The sequence below is a fragment of the Cucurbita moschata genome, unplaced genomic scaffold (assembly GCF_002738365.1).
Source record: "Cucurbita moschata cultivar Rifu unplaced genomic scaffold, Cmos_1.0 Cmo_Scf00022, whole genome shotgun sequence".
NCBI classification, from domain to species: Eukaryota; Viridiplantae; Streptophyta; class Magnoliopsida; order Cucurbitales; family Cucurbitaceae; genus Cucurbita; species Cucurbita moschata.
Window position 1 is genome coordinate 3,364,002 of NW_019268538.1, and position 17,658 is coordinate 3,381,659.

The 17,658-nt window shown below is 36.6% G+C and overlaps 5 protein-coding genes across 7 annotated transcripts; 3 read left to right on the forward strand and 2 right to left on the reverse strand.

The window, feature by feature from the left end:
• Nucleotides 1-585: 585 nt before the first annotated feature.
• On the reverse strand, nt 586-2,760 carry LOC111459459 (probable phospholipid hydroperoxide glutathione peroxidase). Its single transcript, XM_023102377.1, has 6 exons — nt 2,478-2,760; nt 1,985-2,061; nt 1,551-1,612; nt 1,338-1,456; nt 1,071-1,238; nt 586-888 (listed from the first exon to the last, which is right to left on the reverse strand). The coding sequence occupies exons 1-6, from the start codon at nt 2,733-2,735 to the stop codon at nt 856-858; spliced, it is 717 nt and encodes a 238-aa protein (XP_022958145.1). The 5' UTR covers nt 2,736-2,760; the 3' UTR covers nt 586-855.
• A 116-nt stretch (nt 2,761-2,876) lies between these two features.
• Nucleotides 2,877-7,603, reverse strand: LOC111459458 (probable copper-transporting ATPase HMA5). Its single transcript, XM_023102376.1, has 5 exons — nt 7,237-7,603; nt 4,481-5,872; nt 4,138-4,392; nt 3,929-4,051; nt 2,877-3,844 (listed from the first exon to the last, which is right to left on the reverse strand). The coding sequence occupies exons 1-5, from the start codon at nt 7,504-7,506 to the stop codon at nt 2,948-2,950; spliced, it is 2,937 nt and encodes a 978-aa protein (XP_022958144.1). The 5' UTR covers nt 7,507-7,603; the 3' UTR covers nt 2,877-2,947.
• A 1,705-nt stretch (nt 7,604-9,308) lies between these two features.
• LOC111459842 (ribosomal L1 domain-containing protein 1-like) lies at nt 9,309-10,761 on the forward strand. Its single transcript, XM_023102923.1, has one exon. It carries the CDS (start codon nt 9,468-9,470, stop codon nt 10,620-10,622), a length of 1,155 nt encoding a protein of 384 aa, XP_022958691.1. The 5' UTR covers nt 9,309-9,467; the 3' UTR covers nt 10,623-10,761.
• Nucleotides 10,762-11,599: 838 nt separating this feature from the next.
• Nucleotides 11,600-14,047, forward strand: LOC111459244 (oxalate--CoA ligase-like). Its single transcript, XM_023102045.1, has 4 exons — nt 11,600-12,089; nt 12,284-13,328; nt 13,448-13,551; nt 13,646-14,047. The coding sequence occupies exons 1-4, from the start codon at nt 11,889-11,891 to the stop codon at nt 13,835-13,837; spliced, it is 1,542 nt and encodes a 513-aa protein (XP_022957813.1). The 5' UTR covers nt 11,600-11,888; the 3' UTR covers nt 13,838-14,047.
• Nucleotides 14,048-14,381: 334 nt separating this feature from the next.
• LOC111459245 (serine racemase) lies at nt 14,382-17,371 on the forward strand. 3 transcript variants are annotated; one of them, XM_023102046.1, is made up of 7 exons: nt 14,382-14,541; nt 14,959-15,187; nt 15,385-15,471; nt 15,548-15,778; nt 16,207-16,280; nt 16,393-16,579; nt 16,900-17,371. In XM_023102046.1, exons 2-7 carry the CDS (start codon nt 15,012-15,014, stop codon nt 17,144-17,146), a joined length of 1,002 nt encoding a protein of 333 aa, XP_022957814.1. In that variant the 5' UTR covers nt 14,382-14,541; nt 14,959-15,011; the 3' UTR covers nt 17,147-17,371. The 3 variants fall into 3 exon arrangements, with proteins under 3 accessions (XP_022957814.1, XP_022957815.1, XP_022957816.1); XM_023102047.1 differs by having other exon boundaries at nt 14,386-14,541; nt 14,952-15,187; XM_023102048.1 differs by lacking the exon at nt 14,382-14,541 and adding an exon at nt 14,874-14,884.
• Nucleotides 17,372-17,658: the final 287 nt, after the last annotated feature.

Sequence of the window (17,658 nt, forward strand, 5' to 3'; positions counted from 1 at the left end):
AAAACGTTTCGTCGTGAAATTTCAGTAACTAATAATTTAGTTTTTTTTTTTTTTTTTTTTTTTTCTAGTCAACGGCAATTTAAAATTAAAAAGAAAAAATAAAATAAAATAGGCTTCTCTTTCGTGATTTAATCTATTAAGTACTAATTTTTAAAATTGAATTTCTTATCACTGAATTTTTAATTATGAGTTTAGTGTTATTAATTAGAAGAATGGACCATTATATATTATTTAGCAGTTTATATAAACTAATAGCAAGCATGAAGCTTGCCTTTTATAATAAATGTCTCACCAAGTTTTCCAAATTAAAAAAAAAAAAAAAGAAAAAAAAGTAGATTACCATTTTAGCCTCACTTATGTATGCATCTTCATCAATTTTTTTAGCTCGTCACAAATTATTTCAAACAAATTTTGATCTTCCTATAATTAAATGTAATAAATACAAATTAGAACAAGAAAGCATGTAATTAAATGTAATAAAATTCATTTTAGAACAATTTTAGCCTTCAAAGAGAGGTTTCCTGTAAACAACGATATAAATAAATAAAATATTCAGGATAAAGCAGTTTTAGATAAATCCTGTGGTGATATTAATGTAATCAATTTTCTTTTTCGAAGAAATTACATTTGAGCAAAACCCAACATAAGAACAGCTACGTTTGGTTGGGATCAATGTCCCCAGACAAAGTGTGAACAGTTACATTAAAGCTTAAGAAACTTATTACATAATTCTAAACTTACAGTCTCCTAAGTACATGGAAGATTCAGAAAGCACATACAAATCAGAGCAAATACACAGCAGCTTTATTCAAGTTTCTAATCAAAACACAAAGAAAGGCAGCCTTCAGATGTTTTCTAAGCAACTCCCAACAGCTTCTTCACATCCTTCTGCAAAAACACAGGCATCCCCCAGTTAACTAATTGCAATTATTCGGGCTAGGGATGACCTCCCCCTTTTAACCCTTTTAACCATAACCAGGTAAGTTACGCTCACGTTTAGATTTACGATTAACAGATATATATGTGTGTGTGTGTATAAAGTTCGATTTACGAAGAACTATTGGATTTACCTCAATGCTGAGGGGGGAAGTTGTTGGGGCGTAACGATCAACTACGTGCCCATCTTTGTCCACCAAGAACTTGGAGAAGTTCCACTTAACGGCATCTCCGAAGAGCCCACCTTTGCTCGACTTCAAGAACTTGTACAGAGGAGAGGCATCGTTCCCATTCACGTCCACCTATACGAACAAGAAATTGAGCTTGGAAATGCTTAGCTTGGCAGTTCTATAGTCTCAAAAGTGTATAATAAATAAGCAAGCCTTCAGCATAAATCTAACCTTGTCAAAAATAGGGTACTCAGCCTTAAAACGAGTGCAAGCAAACTGCACAATCTCTTCGTTGGTTCCTGGCTCCTGGCTTCCAAATTGGTTGCAGGGAAATGCAAGAATCTCAAGTCCTGTAAATAGGAAACCAGTGTAAATAATAAATATGAACTTGATGGATAAATCGAAGCTGAAGAGAAGAAGAATAGAAGGATGTTTAGAACAAACCTTGGCCCTTATATTTTTCATATAGTTGACTCAGTTCAGTGTAATTCGAATTAGTCAAGCCACTGCAGTGAATCAAAAACTGACTATTATGAATTTCCTAAACTATAAAATAATAGTTCAATTATTGGAATCTAACATGGACATAAGTCTATAAATCAAGGTTCGAAAGATTTTTCTCTTCGAAAATATAACGGACTGTTCATTCTCATGATTATAAATGCACTCGAAGTCATAATTCTACCATTTTGACTACACAGATAGCTTTAGTTATCAACAATAGCAGGCAACCGACATGACACAATATCATCAACTCAGATACTTGAACGAAATTTCATTATCAAAGAGGGAAGATCAGCTCAAAAACTTTCAAAACAAAATTGTAAGATCTCTAATGTTTTTGCGGCAGAGGAGTTAGAAATAACTGTGTACATTACCATTGGGAGGCAACATTGACAATCAAGAGGACCTTTCCTTTGTAAATGCTGAGGTCAACATCATTTCCTCTAGCATCCTGTAAACAGAGGCAGATACCGTTGAAGTGAAATATGGCGCCATTCACAAGCAGTTCATACGAGTTTTAAAACAAGCCAACAAATTAATAACATGCCCAGGAAGCAAATAAAAAAGAAACGGAGTCCCCCCAACTTAATTATAGATCCAACGGAAAATCATAAACAGAAATGAACACTTTCTCATAACAAGCTGCATACACAATTCTCTCAAAAGAAGATGAAATTATTCGAAAGTTTGATTAAGAGTGCTCTCTGATATGATTTGATTATCTACAACAAGTTTTTAGAAGCAACAAAAATCAAGAAAGAACAAAACCATTTCCCCTAAATTCCAAATTTTCATGATTCACAATCAGACCCGATCTACAAACAAAACAAACTCATGGAAACATGAAAAAGGCACAAGAAATCCAACCTTAACGGTGAAGTCATGGACTGAAGTCTGAGACGGGGTAGCCATAGTATGATCCAACCGAATCGAAAACAAGCCGAGACGCGAAGAACCTGAATTAATCGGTGAAACGAAATGAGTTACGGAAGAACACTGCGTACTATGCAATAGGGTTTGCTTCGAATCGGGCAAGATTCGGTTATCGAAAACCAAAGATGAAGATACAGATCGAACGCTGGAGAATTTTCTTCTGAGAAGATAGCGTATTGAAACAGCGAACATGAAGGATGGGAGTAGATGAACAAATGGGCCTGATTATATATAGCGGTAGCTGGGCCCACAAGTCTGTTCAAATTTCGAGGAGACGCGTTTGACACGTGTGACAATATAGACTTACCACGTGGCTGTCTGAAATAATTGTAGTTCAACGAGAATTTCAAACTCTTATTTCATAAATATCTTGATAATATTCGTTTTATAATCTAATGTACACATCATTGAACTATTATTCCTTTCATTTGAATATCAATTTCATCAAGCTTCTTTGGTCTCTTGTACTTCTTCAACATCAAAGAACTGCATACCACACTAACAGAAGAAGCAGCCATGGCAGCTCCGGCGATCCACGGTGGTAGCCGAAACCGTGTTGAAGGGAACAAGACGCCTGCGGCAATCGGAATGGCAAGAAGATTATAACCAAGAGCCCAAATGTAATTGAGGCGAATTCTAGCAAAAGTTCTCCTTGAGAGATGAATGGCAGTTATAACATCTTGTAAGTCATTTTTCATAAGAACAATGTCTGCTGCCTCAATGGCGATGTCTGTGCCAGCTCCGATAGCCATCCCGACATCGGCTGCTACAAGGGCGGGCGAGTCATTGATCCCGTCTCCCACCATTGCCACCGTGTGCCCGGCCGTCTGAAGATTCTTCACTTCCTCTGCTTTCTGCTGAGGCTTGGCCTCTGCAATGACCGTTTCTATTCCAACTTCTTTGGCAATGGAATTTGCAGTCCCCCAATTGTCACCTGTTACCATTATGCTCTTTACTTCCATAGATTTGAGAATGGAGATCACCTCTTTGGCTCCTGGTTTCAATGGATCCGACACCACGATAACTCCCGACACCGTTCGATCTACGGCCACCAAAACCGCGGTTTTCGCCATACCTTCGGCGTCGACAAGGAAGCTCTCCGTTTCCCCAAGAATTTCTATGCCATTGTTCATCATCAAGCTCTTGTTTCCAACCACAACTTTCTTGTTCCTTACAATGGCTTCCACTCCATGTCCAGGAATGGATATGAACTCTTGAGCTTCAGGCCAAATGGGGTTATCTTCCTTGAATTGCTTAGCATATTCAACAATGGCCTTGGCTATTGGATGCTCACTGTTCACCTGATCAACAAACATCAAGGAAAAAACCATTTGAGTTACGAAAGTTTTGAAAATTTGAAGCTTTTTTCGATTGCAAAACCAAACCTCAGTAGCAGCAGTGAGTTCAAGCAGTTCTTCAAGTACTATAGTGTCCATTAGTTTTACATTTACAACCACTGGCTTTCCAACTGTTAGCGTTCCTGTCTTATCAAACACAATGCAGCTCGCCTGCAAGGCATCATTAGACCAAAAGAATTATAGGGAAGATTTGAAGAAAGGGTGTGTTCTTGATGTCGATGTGTATAAGTATGTACCTTATGTGCAAATTCTAAAGCTTGGCCGCCTTTGATTAGTACACCTTGAGATGCACCGACACCGGTCCCGACCATCACAGCGGTCGGGGTGGCAAGGCCAAGAGCACAAGGGCAAGCTATGACCATAACAGAAATCCCAAATTGGAGAGCTAGTTCAAAACGGTCCATTGAAGAAGGCAACCAGGACTTAGGATACAAATGCAACTTTCCAGCTAAAAACCAGGCAATCCAAGTGAGAAAAGAAAGCAAAATTACCTGCAAAAGTGTACAGAAAACACTGTTGACATGAAAGAATCAAGCACAAAACAAAAAACAGTAGACAAATTGGAGTGATAGCACCAACCAGAGGCACAAAATACTTGGAGATATGGTCTGCAAGTTTCTGAATAGGAGCTTTCGCCAACTGAGACGATTCGACGAGTTGAACGATTTGCGCTAGTGAACTCTCTGATCCAACATGTGTTGCCTTAATATGCAACACTCCATTCTCATTCATAGTTCCTCCTATTACCTTGTCGCCTGTCCTTTTCGCTACCGGTTTCGCTTCTCCGGTAATCATACTCTCATTGACATGACTTTCGCCCCAGACGACGAGGCCATCGGAAGCTACCTTCGCACCAGGCGTAATCTTAATAACATCATTCTTCTGAATCAGCTCACCGCTGATTTCTACTTCACTTATCACATTTCCATGGCCATCTAGAGTCAAGAGCGTCGCGGTCTCGGGCGCCAAGTGCTTAAGCTTAGCAATGGCCTCAGAGGTCTTTCCTTTAGCTAGAATCTCCAAATACTTACCAAGTAGAATGAAAGTGATCAGCATTGAGCTAGTCTCAAAGAAATCTGTCCCATCAAAAGCAGGGGAAGTAGCTGCTCTTAGAACAATATAAACAGAATAGAAATAAGCTGCATTGGTTCCCAAAGTGATCAATACATCCATGTTGGCAGAACCACGGCGCAATGCTTTGTATGATCCAATGTAGAATCTTGAACCTATGATGAACTGGACAGGAGTGGACAAATTCCACTTGATAAGATGTCCAACATTCATCATATTGACTACTTTGATATCCAAAATCTGCTTAATTCCAGGTATATACATAAACACCATGGATGTTAAGAAAACAGGAACAGAAAGAGCTGAGCTCCATAAGAAGTACTTATAGTGCTGTTTAATTTCTTTCTCCTTACGATTTTCTCGACCCACATTTGCGGGATATATCGTGGCCTTGAAATGCTCGGATTTGATCGACTCGATCACTTCAATGAAAGTTCTTGGTCCTGTTATATCAGGCTTGTAAGATATGGTAACTTTGGTCAATCCCATGTCGATATCGACATCTTCGATTCCGACAACCGATTCAAGCGATTCTTTAACTTTTGTCGATGAGTTTTCGTTATGCATGCCATCGATCTTGAGCTCAATCTTGCTAATGTGTTCGCCAATGGTTATAAGTAAGGCATCAAAGCCAATGTCTTGTATGGCTACAATGAACTGAGTGGAGTTAACGACCTTTGGATCATAGTGAACTTCTGCTTCCCCATTGAAGAGAGCAATGTGAGTCTTTTGGACGCCGTACATTTCTTCCAAAACTGATTCTACCATGGAAGAGCAAGAATTGCAGCCCATCCCATTTACTCGGATTCGACATACTTCTCTCGATCGATGATCGGCGCTGTCCTTCGATATCGTAGCTTGAAATCCAGCATTTTCAATTGCTTTAACTATTGAATCTTCCTGTTACAAATACATACAATAAATTTCCAATTTTCTAAACATTTTTAATTTATTAAGTTTTTTTAAAAAAACACACACACACATTTAATCATCTAAAATTACTAAATAAACTATACTATACATACTTTAAATTATTAATTTTTTTTTTTAAGGATACTTTGAAAATCAATTTTGTTAGAACATTATCTTTTCCACAAGTTATTATTTTTTCTTTTTTCCTTCTGATTTTCTATTTTTCTCCGAAGAGAACTTGTATTTAAATAAATAAAAAAAAAAAAAAGAGTAGTTTTAATTAAATTTTATAATTTTGAGGATTTGAAAGCTATTACTCTCTATCTAATAAAATTAGAGTTTATCGTGGAATCATCCAACCTATATATATATATATAAAAGTTGAAGTCCGAATATTTATGAACTAATAATTTATTGTATTAATTAATCCTAAAATAAAACTTTTAGAATATATTGTTTTTAAAAGTCTAAATGTATCCTTTGATTTGACCAATCAAAAGTCGGACTCCATGGCACTATTGAATTTGAATAATAAAATAGGTAATTTTAAAACTATTATTTTAAATGAGCAAACATTTTTTATGTCAAAACCTAAGCACACGTGGGAAAAAACATAATATTTATAATTTACAATTTCTTAATTCTAACTAAAAATTCCAGATCAAAATGACTCACGTTAATCTAAAACTATTTATAAGAAAAAAAAATGTTAAATTATTAAAAAATATGTATCTTTTTAGTAAAATTTTAAAGCTATCTTTAAATAAAAAATAGTTTGTTATTCAAATTTAATGTTGTTTTATGTCACATTAAATCGTATTTATTAAAATATTTTAAAGAAATTATGGTACAAAGAGAACTTTTAAAATGTTGGTAAAAAGTCAAAAATTAATATTTGTCTTTTAAAAGAAGAGTGGCATCCATAAACAAATAGTAAAATTAAAGAATATTTTATAAAGATATATATTTTTAGCAAATAAATTTTTTTTACATATTTTTTAAAATAATTTTTAAACTTAAATCAAATTTATAATGGTAGTATTGCCCCTTTGAAGATTAGTGACTTCAAAAAAAAAAAATGGCGAGTATTAATAGCGACAGTATTTATTATTATAAACTCATTATAATAAAAACTCATTGATTAATCCCAAAATTAATTTAGTTAGATGAGTCTAACAATTATATTTTTCGATTTTTTTTTCTGGAATTAGCCTCAGTTTCAACCTCAAATCAATGACGAAAATCGAAAAGGATGCAGTAATCTCAAAGCGAAGTTGATAAACCCTAGAAAAAAGGTATTCTAATAGATTAAGAATCAAAGATCAAAAACTGTAAAAGAGAGATCGGCTTACATCGATGAGATTGGGGAGATAGCGGATTTGAGCCCTATCGTTCAAGAAATCGATAGCAGCATCGAGAATGCCTGGAAGATGTTTGATGGAATTCTCTACTGAAACAGCGCAAGCAGAGCAAGTCATGCCGGAAACACAGAGCACCACTTTCGCTTCCGCCGCCTTTCTCACCCCCGCCGCCGTCTCGTCATTGTCAATATTCGCTACATCATTCGCGTTCTCCTGATTCGTTGCCGCCGGCGAGCGTTTCCGCCGCGGCAACTTCAGCATTTTGATCAGAACTGCGGCGGCAATTCGATTGAAATAATTGAAGCACTTTCTCTTGGAGTTGCAGAGCTTTTTATTTGCATCTCAGAGTTAAGTGAACCTTTTTAGTTAACAATTTGTCGTTCATATATATATATAATATATATATATATTTATTTGGAATAAACTTTATTTATTTATTTTTCTAAATGGAGAATAAGAATATAAAAGGCTAAATTGGATAATCAAAGGGATAATGAAATAAATAAGAAATAAATAAATAAATGCATGAGTGGAATCTTTAATACAAATCCACCTTCTATTTTTCCAAGAAAGTGATTTTTCTTTTTGGCGTAAATAAATTAAAAATAAAATAAATAAAAATAATCCAAACAAATTCCCTTTTGAAAGACTCCACTATCACCCAATTGATTTTCACATTTTTGTAGAGACCTATACTCAATTAATATATTTAGTGTTATTGATTATTTATGTCACATGGTTCATTTTTAACTAGGGTTAAGCTATAGTGCGTTAAACGCTCGTACTTCTAAGGAATATATATATTTCTTACACGATTAAAAAAAATATTTAATTCAATCGAAATTAGGTACAAATTAATTATATAATATGCTTTTTGCAAAGTGCTCCACCAAAGGTTTAATCGGCTTTAATTGGATAATCCAAATTGGATTATAAGTGGGTTTTTTTAGTCCTTAGTTTGTGACTTCTTATTTAATAATCTTAATAAAGTTTTGAGCAAATTACTTTTAAGATTATTGGTGTGAGGGTGTGGTGGAGATGGTGGCCATGTTCTATGCACCATCATATGCAATATTATTTTATTATTTTTTAATAAATTAAATAATATTTTATATTTATTATCATACCGTATATTCAATCATCTGTGTTCGATCTCTCTTCATCTTTTGAATCTTTATCTTTTTAAAATATAGTATTCTAATTAATTGAACATATTAGTTTTTTTTTTCTTAAAAAAAAAACTTTTTATTAAGCAACTTGGCTGAGCTACCACCTTCCAATTTATATCATCATTTTAATATATGATTTTTCTTATAAAAAAATTTCTTAATCAACACATAACCAGAGATATCTAGGGGCGGGAACGGGGCCATCTCCGTTCCCATTCTCATTATTTTATTAAGCAACAAAATTCTTATTATTCTTTTTTAAAAAAATAATTATTTTAAACCGTTTTTAGTAAAATAAAATTGTAAAAATATTCCGGTGAAGCTCAACTAGTTAACCTTGTAGTAACTTTTATCCGTTGAGCGAAAACTCTTTCACTCGACACTATCAGATCACTAAGGCTGACTTTCGTCCCAGCTCGATGGGTGGGTCTTGCGATCAAGCTCCCTTTTGCCTTTGGCACTCGAGGGCCAATCTCCATTTGGCCTAAGTAAACCTTTGCACGCCTCCATTAACTTTTGAGAGGCCTATGCCACATAAAAATTGTATACTTGAGACTGTCCCTTGGTCCATAGACGCTAATACAACGTTAAAATTATAGCTTTTCTAAAGTGGTATCTCGTGCTTTTTGTGTGTTAAAAGAATGTTATACCAAGGGACACCACATAAAAATTGTATAACTGAGACTGTCCCTTGGCCCATAAACCCTAAAACAACGTTAAAATTATAGCTTTTTTAAAGTGGTATCTCGTGGTTTTTGTGTGTTAAAAGAATGTTATACTAAGGGACACCTGTAATTTGCTCACTTTTTTCCTGCTTCCATCAGCCTTTAATATATTATTGTAAATATTTTGGATAGTTTTATAAATAAATATTTATGGTTAGCTGTAAAGCCCAAAAAAGAATGGGCTAATATTGGAAATACTTTCCCCAATTAGCCCAAAATAAAGCCCATGGACCAAAAGCCCAATAGAATTATATAGAGCCCTAATTTTCTTTCAATAAAACCCTAAATTTCCGTGACCCTAAAACCCCTCCAACTTCAACTTCTTCTCATGGCTTCGCCGGATTCTGATACTCTCTCTTCTAGAGTTCGTCGGGAAACGGCGGAGAAAGCCGTCGAATCGCTCCTTCAATGGCGAAGTTCCAAACGAGAGAAGCCCCAACTTCTGGACCAGGAGGATTTTTTATACCTCGTCGTTACTCTCAAGAAAATCCCTCCAAAAGGTCGTACAAACCCTTACAAAATCCCTCTTCCCCATCCTCTTCGTTCTGAATCGTCTGAACTCTGCCTCATAATCGACGATAGAACCAAGTCCAATCTTACCAAAGACGACGCCAGGAAGAAAATCCAGTCGGAAAACATCCCGATTTCGAAGGTCATCAAGCTGTCGAAGCTTAAATCCGATTACCGCCCCTTTGAAGCTAAACGGAAGCTCTGCGATTCGTACGATATGTTTTTCGCCGATGATCGGGTTATTCCAATGCTGCCAAGTCTGTTGGGGAAGCACTTTTACAAGAAGAAAAAAATTCCAGTGCCGTTGAATTTGAGGCATAAGAATTGGAAAGAACAGATCGAGAAGAGCTGTTCGTCGGCTTTGTTGTATTTGCGGAGAGGGACTTGTAGTGTGGTGAAAGTGGCAAAGACGTCAATGGAAGTTGAAGAGATCGTGAATAATGTGATTGCGGCGATTGATGGGATTGCAGAGATTGTGCCTAAGAAATGGAGCAATGTGCAATCATTTCATTTGAAGGTCCTGGAATCTATTGCATTGCCACTTTACCAAACAGTGCCGGAGTTGAAAATGAAGATTGAGGCGGCCGTGAGGGGTAAAGAAGAGGAAACAAACAAAGAAGTAGCAGATGCAGGTAAGAGTCCTACTCCTGTAAAGGTCTCTAACAAAAAGGAGAAGAAGTTGGGCAAGAAGAAGGGGAGGATACATGAAGTTCGTTATATGGACAGTAATGGCTTAAAGCTATCTGAAGAAGAAGATGAACAGGACAGTGATGTTGATGAGGTTAGTGAGAATATCGAAAAGGGTAAGAAACGGAGTAGAGTAAAGAAAGCGAAGGAAGAGCTTCAAAGTGAGTTGAATGTCGAGAAAACATCGAAGAAGAAGAAGAAGAAGAAGAAGAATGGAGATGAAGAATCCAGTGGAATAGAAATCCACCAAGTACGACTCAATAAAGGAAACTTCAGTTGTTTCTAGAGCTTAATTCAATTATTGAATGTGACTGAATGACAAAGCAGGAGGCCGAGAAGCCATAATAATTATATGGCTTTATTCAAATCTGGATGGCCATCCAATTTCTTTACGAATTCAATGCACCCTTTCGTCCACATTTTTTGAAATTCAATTTTCCCTGACTCACTCTTTTTACGTTATGGTTCTTTTATGCATCAAAAGATTGATTCCTCGCAAATATATTTATAAAAGATAAAGAGGAAAGACTATTAGAAACTAAAGGTTTCTTTTTCTTTTAAAAAAAGTTAAAAATACACTGAGGTAAAGAGACAAAATGTAGACAATAAAAATGTAAAAACTAAAATTAGTAGGGACTAAAAATGATATTTTTATTTATTTATCATATTTACTTGTTTGGTTCTCCAAAATCAAATAAATCTATATTTATCTTTGTTAATTTTATACTAAAATAGCTTAATTGCATAATTTATTAACTAGAAAATCAATATCGACCACTTTTGTTGAACAAATTTTTTTTTTATTAGTTTAGATGCTGACTAAGCCACGTCAATCTCTTTCTTCTTAATATTTAACTAAAAAACAGAGACACACATTTCTCAAGCTGACCGTATTTAAAAGAAATAAAAAATCCTAAAACTATGACAATGATATTTTTGAATTTTTTTTTAAATTTATTAGGAATATATATATATATATATATATACTTATCAATTTAGCCTCAATGAGATTATACTTAGTTTAACCATGAAAAGAAATTAGGTTTATGACACAGAAAGAGAAATAATGTATTTTTAAAGTTTTATCCTTTTTAATATCAGTCTTGATTTCAAAATTTTAAAATACGAATAAAAATATATTAGGAAAGTACGATTCTTTCTCCAAAAGTTCTTCCTCTTAAAATGACAAGAAAATTAAAAAAAAAAAAAAAAGTTTTGGAAAAGGAACTTTCAGGGAAATTTTGAGAAGCCAATTTCAGTTTTGGCCACTTATACGTGGCACAAAGGTTGTGTGCAGTTTGAACCTCCACGAGTCCAACCTTTCCCACCTCCAAAATCCTATATTAATCTTTCATGTTCTTTCTCGATCTTCAAAAACACCCACCCCTCAATTCGTGTATTGATTTCTGGAGAAACTTCCAATTTTCTTTCTTATCGTGTTTGTCTTTTTTCATCTTCAAAATCCCAAATTTCCCTGTTCCTCAATCGTTCATCAATTTTGAAGCGTTTTGATTCTGAAATATCAGGGAGGAACAGAAAAGGAGAGAGAGAGATGGAGAACAGTACCTTGACTGGCTTGTTGAAGAAGGCAGCTTCTCAATTTCCTCACCGCCGGGCTCTCTCAGTCGCCGGAAAATTAGACCTGACACATGAGCGGTTGCAGGAACTCATCGAACATGCCGCTTCTCGCTTGGTGGATGCCGGTGTTAATGCCGGAGATGTGGTGACGCTCACCTTCCCCAATACTGTTGAGGTTCGTCTGCGATGTACTCCATTTTTCTGTTACTGTTCTGATTCTGTGCATCTCCTTTCTTTTCTGATTTGATTTTGACGTCTTTCTTCTCTGATTTGATTCCTGCGGAATCAAAATTTACTGGCAGCAAGGACTATTATCAGTGAATCACCTTCCTATGTACGAAATTAATGATTAGGTGTCTTTCCTTGCAGTTTGTGATCACGTTTTTGGCCATAATCCGCTGCCGAGCCACCGCTGCACCATTGAATTCGGCTTACACGGCTGAGGAGTTCGAGTTTTACTTATCGGACTCGGAATCGAAACTACTCCTTACATCGAAAGAAGGAATTCCATCGGCACAAACCGCCGCATCGAAGCTCAATATTCCTCAAGTAAATGTGAATCTGGCGAGCGGCGATGCATTTCTCGATTTCTTTCCGTCCCCAAACGAATCGAAGGTGAATATGTCGGAAATCGTTAACGATCCGTCCGACGCTGCGCTATTCCTTCACACCTCCGGCACCACCAGCCGGCCGAAGGGCGTACCGCTAACTCAACAAAACCTCGCCGCTTCTGTTCAGAACATCAAATCGGTGTACAAACTCTCTGAGTCCGACTCGACCGTGCTCGTTCTTCCGTTGTTTCACGTTCACGGACTAATGGCGGGGTTGCTATCATCACTGATCTCCGGAGCCGCTGTGACTCTTCCAGCTGCCGGACGCTTCTCTGCTTCAACGTTTTGGTCCGATATGGTCGCCTATAACGCGACGTGGTACACTGCGGTCCCTACGATTCACCAAATCATACTAGACCGCCATTTCAGTAAGCCTGAACCGTCGTATCCGAAGCTCCGGTTTATTCGGAGCTGTAGCGCGTCGCTTGCACCATCGATTTTGGAACGATTGGAAAAATCATTCGGAGCTCCGGTTCTCGAGTCTTACGCGATGACCGAAGCGTCGCATCTAATGGCGTCCAATCCATTACCGGAGGACGGCGTGCACAAAGCCGGATCGGTAGGGAAGCCGATCGGTCAAGAAATGGCGATTCTGGATGAAAACGGCGTGATACAACCGGAAGGTGTTAAAGGAGAAGTGTGCATTAGAGGACCAAATGTAACGAAGGGATACAAAAACAATCCAGAGGCTAACAAGGCCACCTTCTCATTCGGATGGTTCCACACCGGCGATATCGGGTTCTTCGACTCCGACGGATACTTGCATCTCGTCGGCCGGATCAAGGAGCTCATTAACCGTGGAGGTACAAAATTCAACTCAGAATTAGTTTCTAACTCTAAACAATAAACAAATCGCCATTGCTCATGAAAACAGCGTCAATAAAACTACTAATCTGATCTGATTTTCACCGTCTTAATTCAGGTGAGAAGATCTCTCCAATAGAAGTAGACGCCGTGCTTCTTTCTCACTCCGACATTGCTCAGGCCGTCGCCTTCGGAGTCCCCGACGAAAAATACGGCGAAGAGGTAAGAAAAACGTTCCGTTGATCCTTAAATCAGTCGATTCCTATCCATCCACAAGGTGATTTACTTAGTTAAATTCTAACCGATGCTTCGGCAGATCAATTGCGCCGTAATTCCGAGGGAGGGAAGCTCGATCGACGAAGCGGAGGTGCTGCGCTTTTGCAAGAAAAACCTTGCGTCCTTCAAGATTCCGAAGAAGGTGTTCATCACGGATTTCTTACCGAAAACTGCTTCCGGAAAGATCCAACGCCGATTCGTGGCAGAGCATTTTGTTAGCGCCAAAGCTTGATCCGAACTGTATGGTTTTTCAAGGATTTGGAATAGTTTTTATGCAATTAATGGCGTGTTTGGAAGTTCGGCGAGGTTTGGGAATCGCGCGAACGAGTGAACTGAGTCCCGATGATGATGACGTGTTCCCATTGTGGGGAATTGGGAAATTGTAATAATGTGTTTTTATATTTCAACCAAAATGAAAATAAGATAGTTTTTCTTTTAAATATATGAAGAAATTCTCTGCGGAGATAATTCGCATTATCTATTTGAATTTTAGTTAAATTTTAAAAAGTGAAAAATAAAATAAATAATCGTATATGTAAAAATATTTAGTTTTTAGTCATTTATTTTTTAATTTTGTATTTGTTTTTTTACCATTTTTTATTTATTATTGTTTCGAATTTTTATTCAAATTTGAAAAACAATAATAACTTGTAATTTTCTTAATCGTCCAAGTAAACAATCTTAATTTTAAAAAACCAATGACTTAATAAAAATCCAGCTGGACAATTAATTACGACTTTATTAAAAAGGCATATACTATTCAACAAGCGTATCTCTCGAAACGGCAGCGTTTGAGCGAGCTTGGCTCGGGGAGGAAAGGGGAAGGGAGCCGGGACGGAGGTAGCGAGAAAAAGCAACCACATTTTCAACGCTGCAGATAAACTGTTTGGTGTCTATCGTAAGAAACGCAATCCTTTGTCAGCGCTAAAAAGTATAGTAAGTTCGTCTAACTCTTCTGGATTTATGTTTTCTTAATTTCTTGCGCTAATTACTGAATTTTGATGTAAACAGTGCCCGGTAATTTCGTATGGACTTATTCCCAGATTGAACTGAAATGGGATGCGTTTTATAATTGATTTCTGTTTGTTTTTTGTAAGAAGAAATGGATTCCAAATTTGGATATTCAAATTCAGCATTCTTCAATTTGGTTTGTTCGGTTGAAGATTACCGATTAGTTTTGTGTAGCTGTGCGTTGGAACTGTGTTGATTAACGAGATTCACTTCAGTTTATGTAAACTCTTGTTTGTTTTATGAGTTTGTAATTTATCGAATAGTTAAGGTGTGCACAATCTGGTTCAAATATTCATGGAATGAAACGTCATTAACTGAGAATTGTCTTGATTTAGCTCTCAGGATTGGAGCTTGTTGCAGAATTTCTTTCCCCTGTGCTGATTCTTGCTGGTAAAATGAACGTGGAGAGTCCAAACGAGAAGAAAGAGTATGCTGCTGATCTTTCCTCCATACAGGAGGCCAGGATAAGAATCCAACCTTTCGCCCATCAAACCCCAGTTTTGACCTCTGAGAGTATTAATGCTGCTTCAGGAAAACAGCTTTTCTTCAAATGTGAATGTTTCCAGAAGGGGTGAGTAGCTTAACCAATGGTGAAATGAAAGATTATAAGTGTTCTGATTCAAATGGTGGTAGTCTTTGTTATTTATTTGTTTGAAATAAATATCACAAACATTCAAATAAGTTTGGAAGAACTTTGTTCTTAGAAATGAAAATCCATGGTTTCCAGTGGAAATCTAACATGTGTTGCTATCTCAAATGGCTGTTTAGTGGAACCTTTAAATTCAGAGGTGCCTGCAATGCTATTTATTCACTTGATGATGAACAAGCTGCTAAAGGGGTTGTGACACACAGCAGGTTTGCTCTGGACAAAACAATATACTTGTTTGAAGTTTTTTGAGAATATTCAACTGATAATGGTCTCTGAAATTAGTGGCAACCATGCTGCAGCTTTGTCTTTGGCTGCAAAACTGCGAGGGATCCCTGCATATATAGTTATACCAGAAAATGCTCCAAAATGTAAAGTTGAAAATGTGATACGTTATGGTGGTCAGGTTATTCGGAGCAAAGCCACAATACAGTCGAGAGAGATGGTCGCCTCGAAGGTTATGCAAGAAACTGGTGCGTTACTTATACATCCATATAATGATGGACGCATAATAAGGTAAAATATTGTTTCATTTTGTTCGATTAATATCTTATCCTACACGCAAAAGAGTGTTAAAAGAATGAACTGAGAAAGCTACAGCCCTGCTTGAACATAGTCTGTTGTATAGGTTGTACTACTGTGTTCTTGGCTCGAGTTCTAAAAAATGAACAAAGAATGTTATGTTTATGAAAACTTGTTAAACTCTTCGCTTTAGTGATAATTTAACATTTGCATTTTTTTTCTTTCAACTCGCAATGAATTTTGTGATATCAGAAAGCTGATGAAGTTAAATAAACAGAATCTATGTTTACTCTTACTCTCAATGAATTGTGTTGGTTGACTTCGGATCCATTTTTTTGGTAACAACATTAGTGTTCATCAAAGGAACTTGGTTTTACACTACTGAAATGGATGAGTTATGACATGTTGAATTGTTCTTGCAGCGGGCAAGGTACTATCTCGTTGGAGCTTCTAGAACAAGTCCCACAATTGGACACTTTAATCGTCCCCATAAGTGGTCTGTTTGATCGGAACTTCTTATCCCTTTCATCGTTTATTTCATGCAGTCTCTTAGTTGATAGTCCCATTGGACTTGTATCCTTCTGAAACCCCTCACCATGAAAATGTAGGTGGTGGTTTGATATCTGGAATTTCTGTGGCTGCAAAAGCCATCAATCCTGCCATCCGGATTTTTGCAGCAGAACCTAAGGGAGCTAATGATGCAGCCTTGTCAAAAGCAGCTGGTGAGATAGTAATATTGGCCGAGACCAACACCGTAGCCGATGGTCTTCGAGCTTTTCTCGGTGACCTTACCTGGTAATATAACTTTTGTGTTATTAAAATTTTCTTTAACCTTAGGAAATGTTTGACTCTTGGATTAGATTTAGGTAACTCTGAGCAAAGAAAGCTGAGTCTATGATTGACATATGTGACTCTTGTAAGTGCGTCCAACTCTACTCAAGCTGAGTCTACCTGGTTTTGGTCAATTCAAAATCATTTCCAAACATGCTCAACAACGTAAATGCAAGACCTATGATTCAACTTTGCTTGATTGGTTAAAAACTCAAAAAGATCTCTTCCCTTTCTATTGATTTCATTTCCCACTAGATAACTTCGATTCCTAATTTTCTGATCAGGCCGATAGTACGAGATTTGGTGGACGATATAATAACTGTAGAGGACTCGGAGATAGTCGAAGCAATGAGACTTTGTCTTGAAATACTGAAAGTTGTTGTGGAACCTAGTGGAGCAATAGGCCTTGCTGCTGTTCTCTCCGACAGTTTCAAGCAAAACCCTTCATGGAAGGACTGCAACCGCATTGGCATTATACTTTCAGGAGGTAACGTTGACCTTGGCATGCTATGGAATTCATATGAAAAATGAAGCTTGATTCTCATCCATGGAATTCATATTGATCCTTGCTTGATGATCTGAAGTATACATTGTCTAGTTTCATCCTGCAGGCTGCAGCTGTTTTATGTTTACACTGTTGTTTTCTTTGATAGATTGGTTCTGTGATGGAATTTGAAGTTTGACTTGCAACAATATGAACTTAAAATGACTTCAATTCCATGAAGAAATCAATTTGCGCCAATACTTTTACTCTAATTGTTTCTATATTTCTAAAATATATGTCTTCAATTCAAGATATCAGACGTTGAACTAAAAAAAATTATGAACGTTAATTATGAACCCAATTTATTAAATAATTTTTAAAGTTGGATGGGTCACAGTTAAAAGTTTAATAATGCTTTTATAAATAATTTATGAAAAATTTATAATAATACATCCCATTTTTGTAAATTTATGATTAATACTTACATTGTTAAGAATTGTTTGGCATTTGTTTTATTTTTATTTTTAAAAATTAAGTTTGTTTACTTTAAAAATGTTAA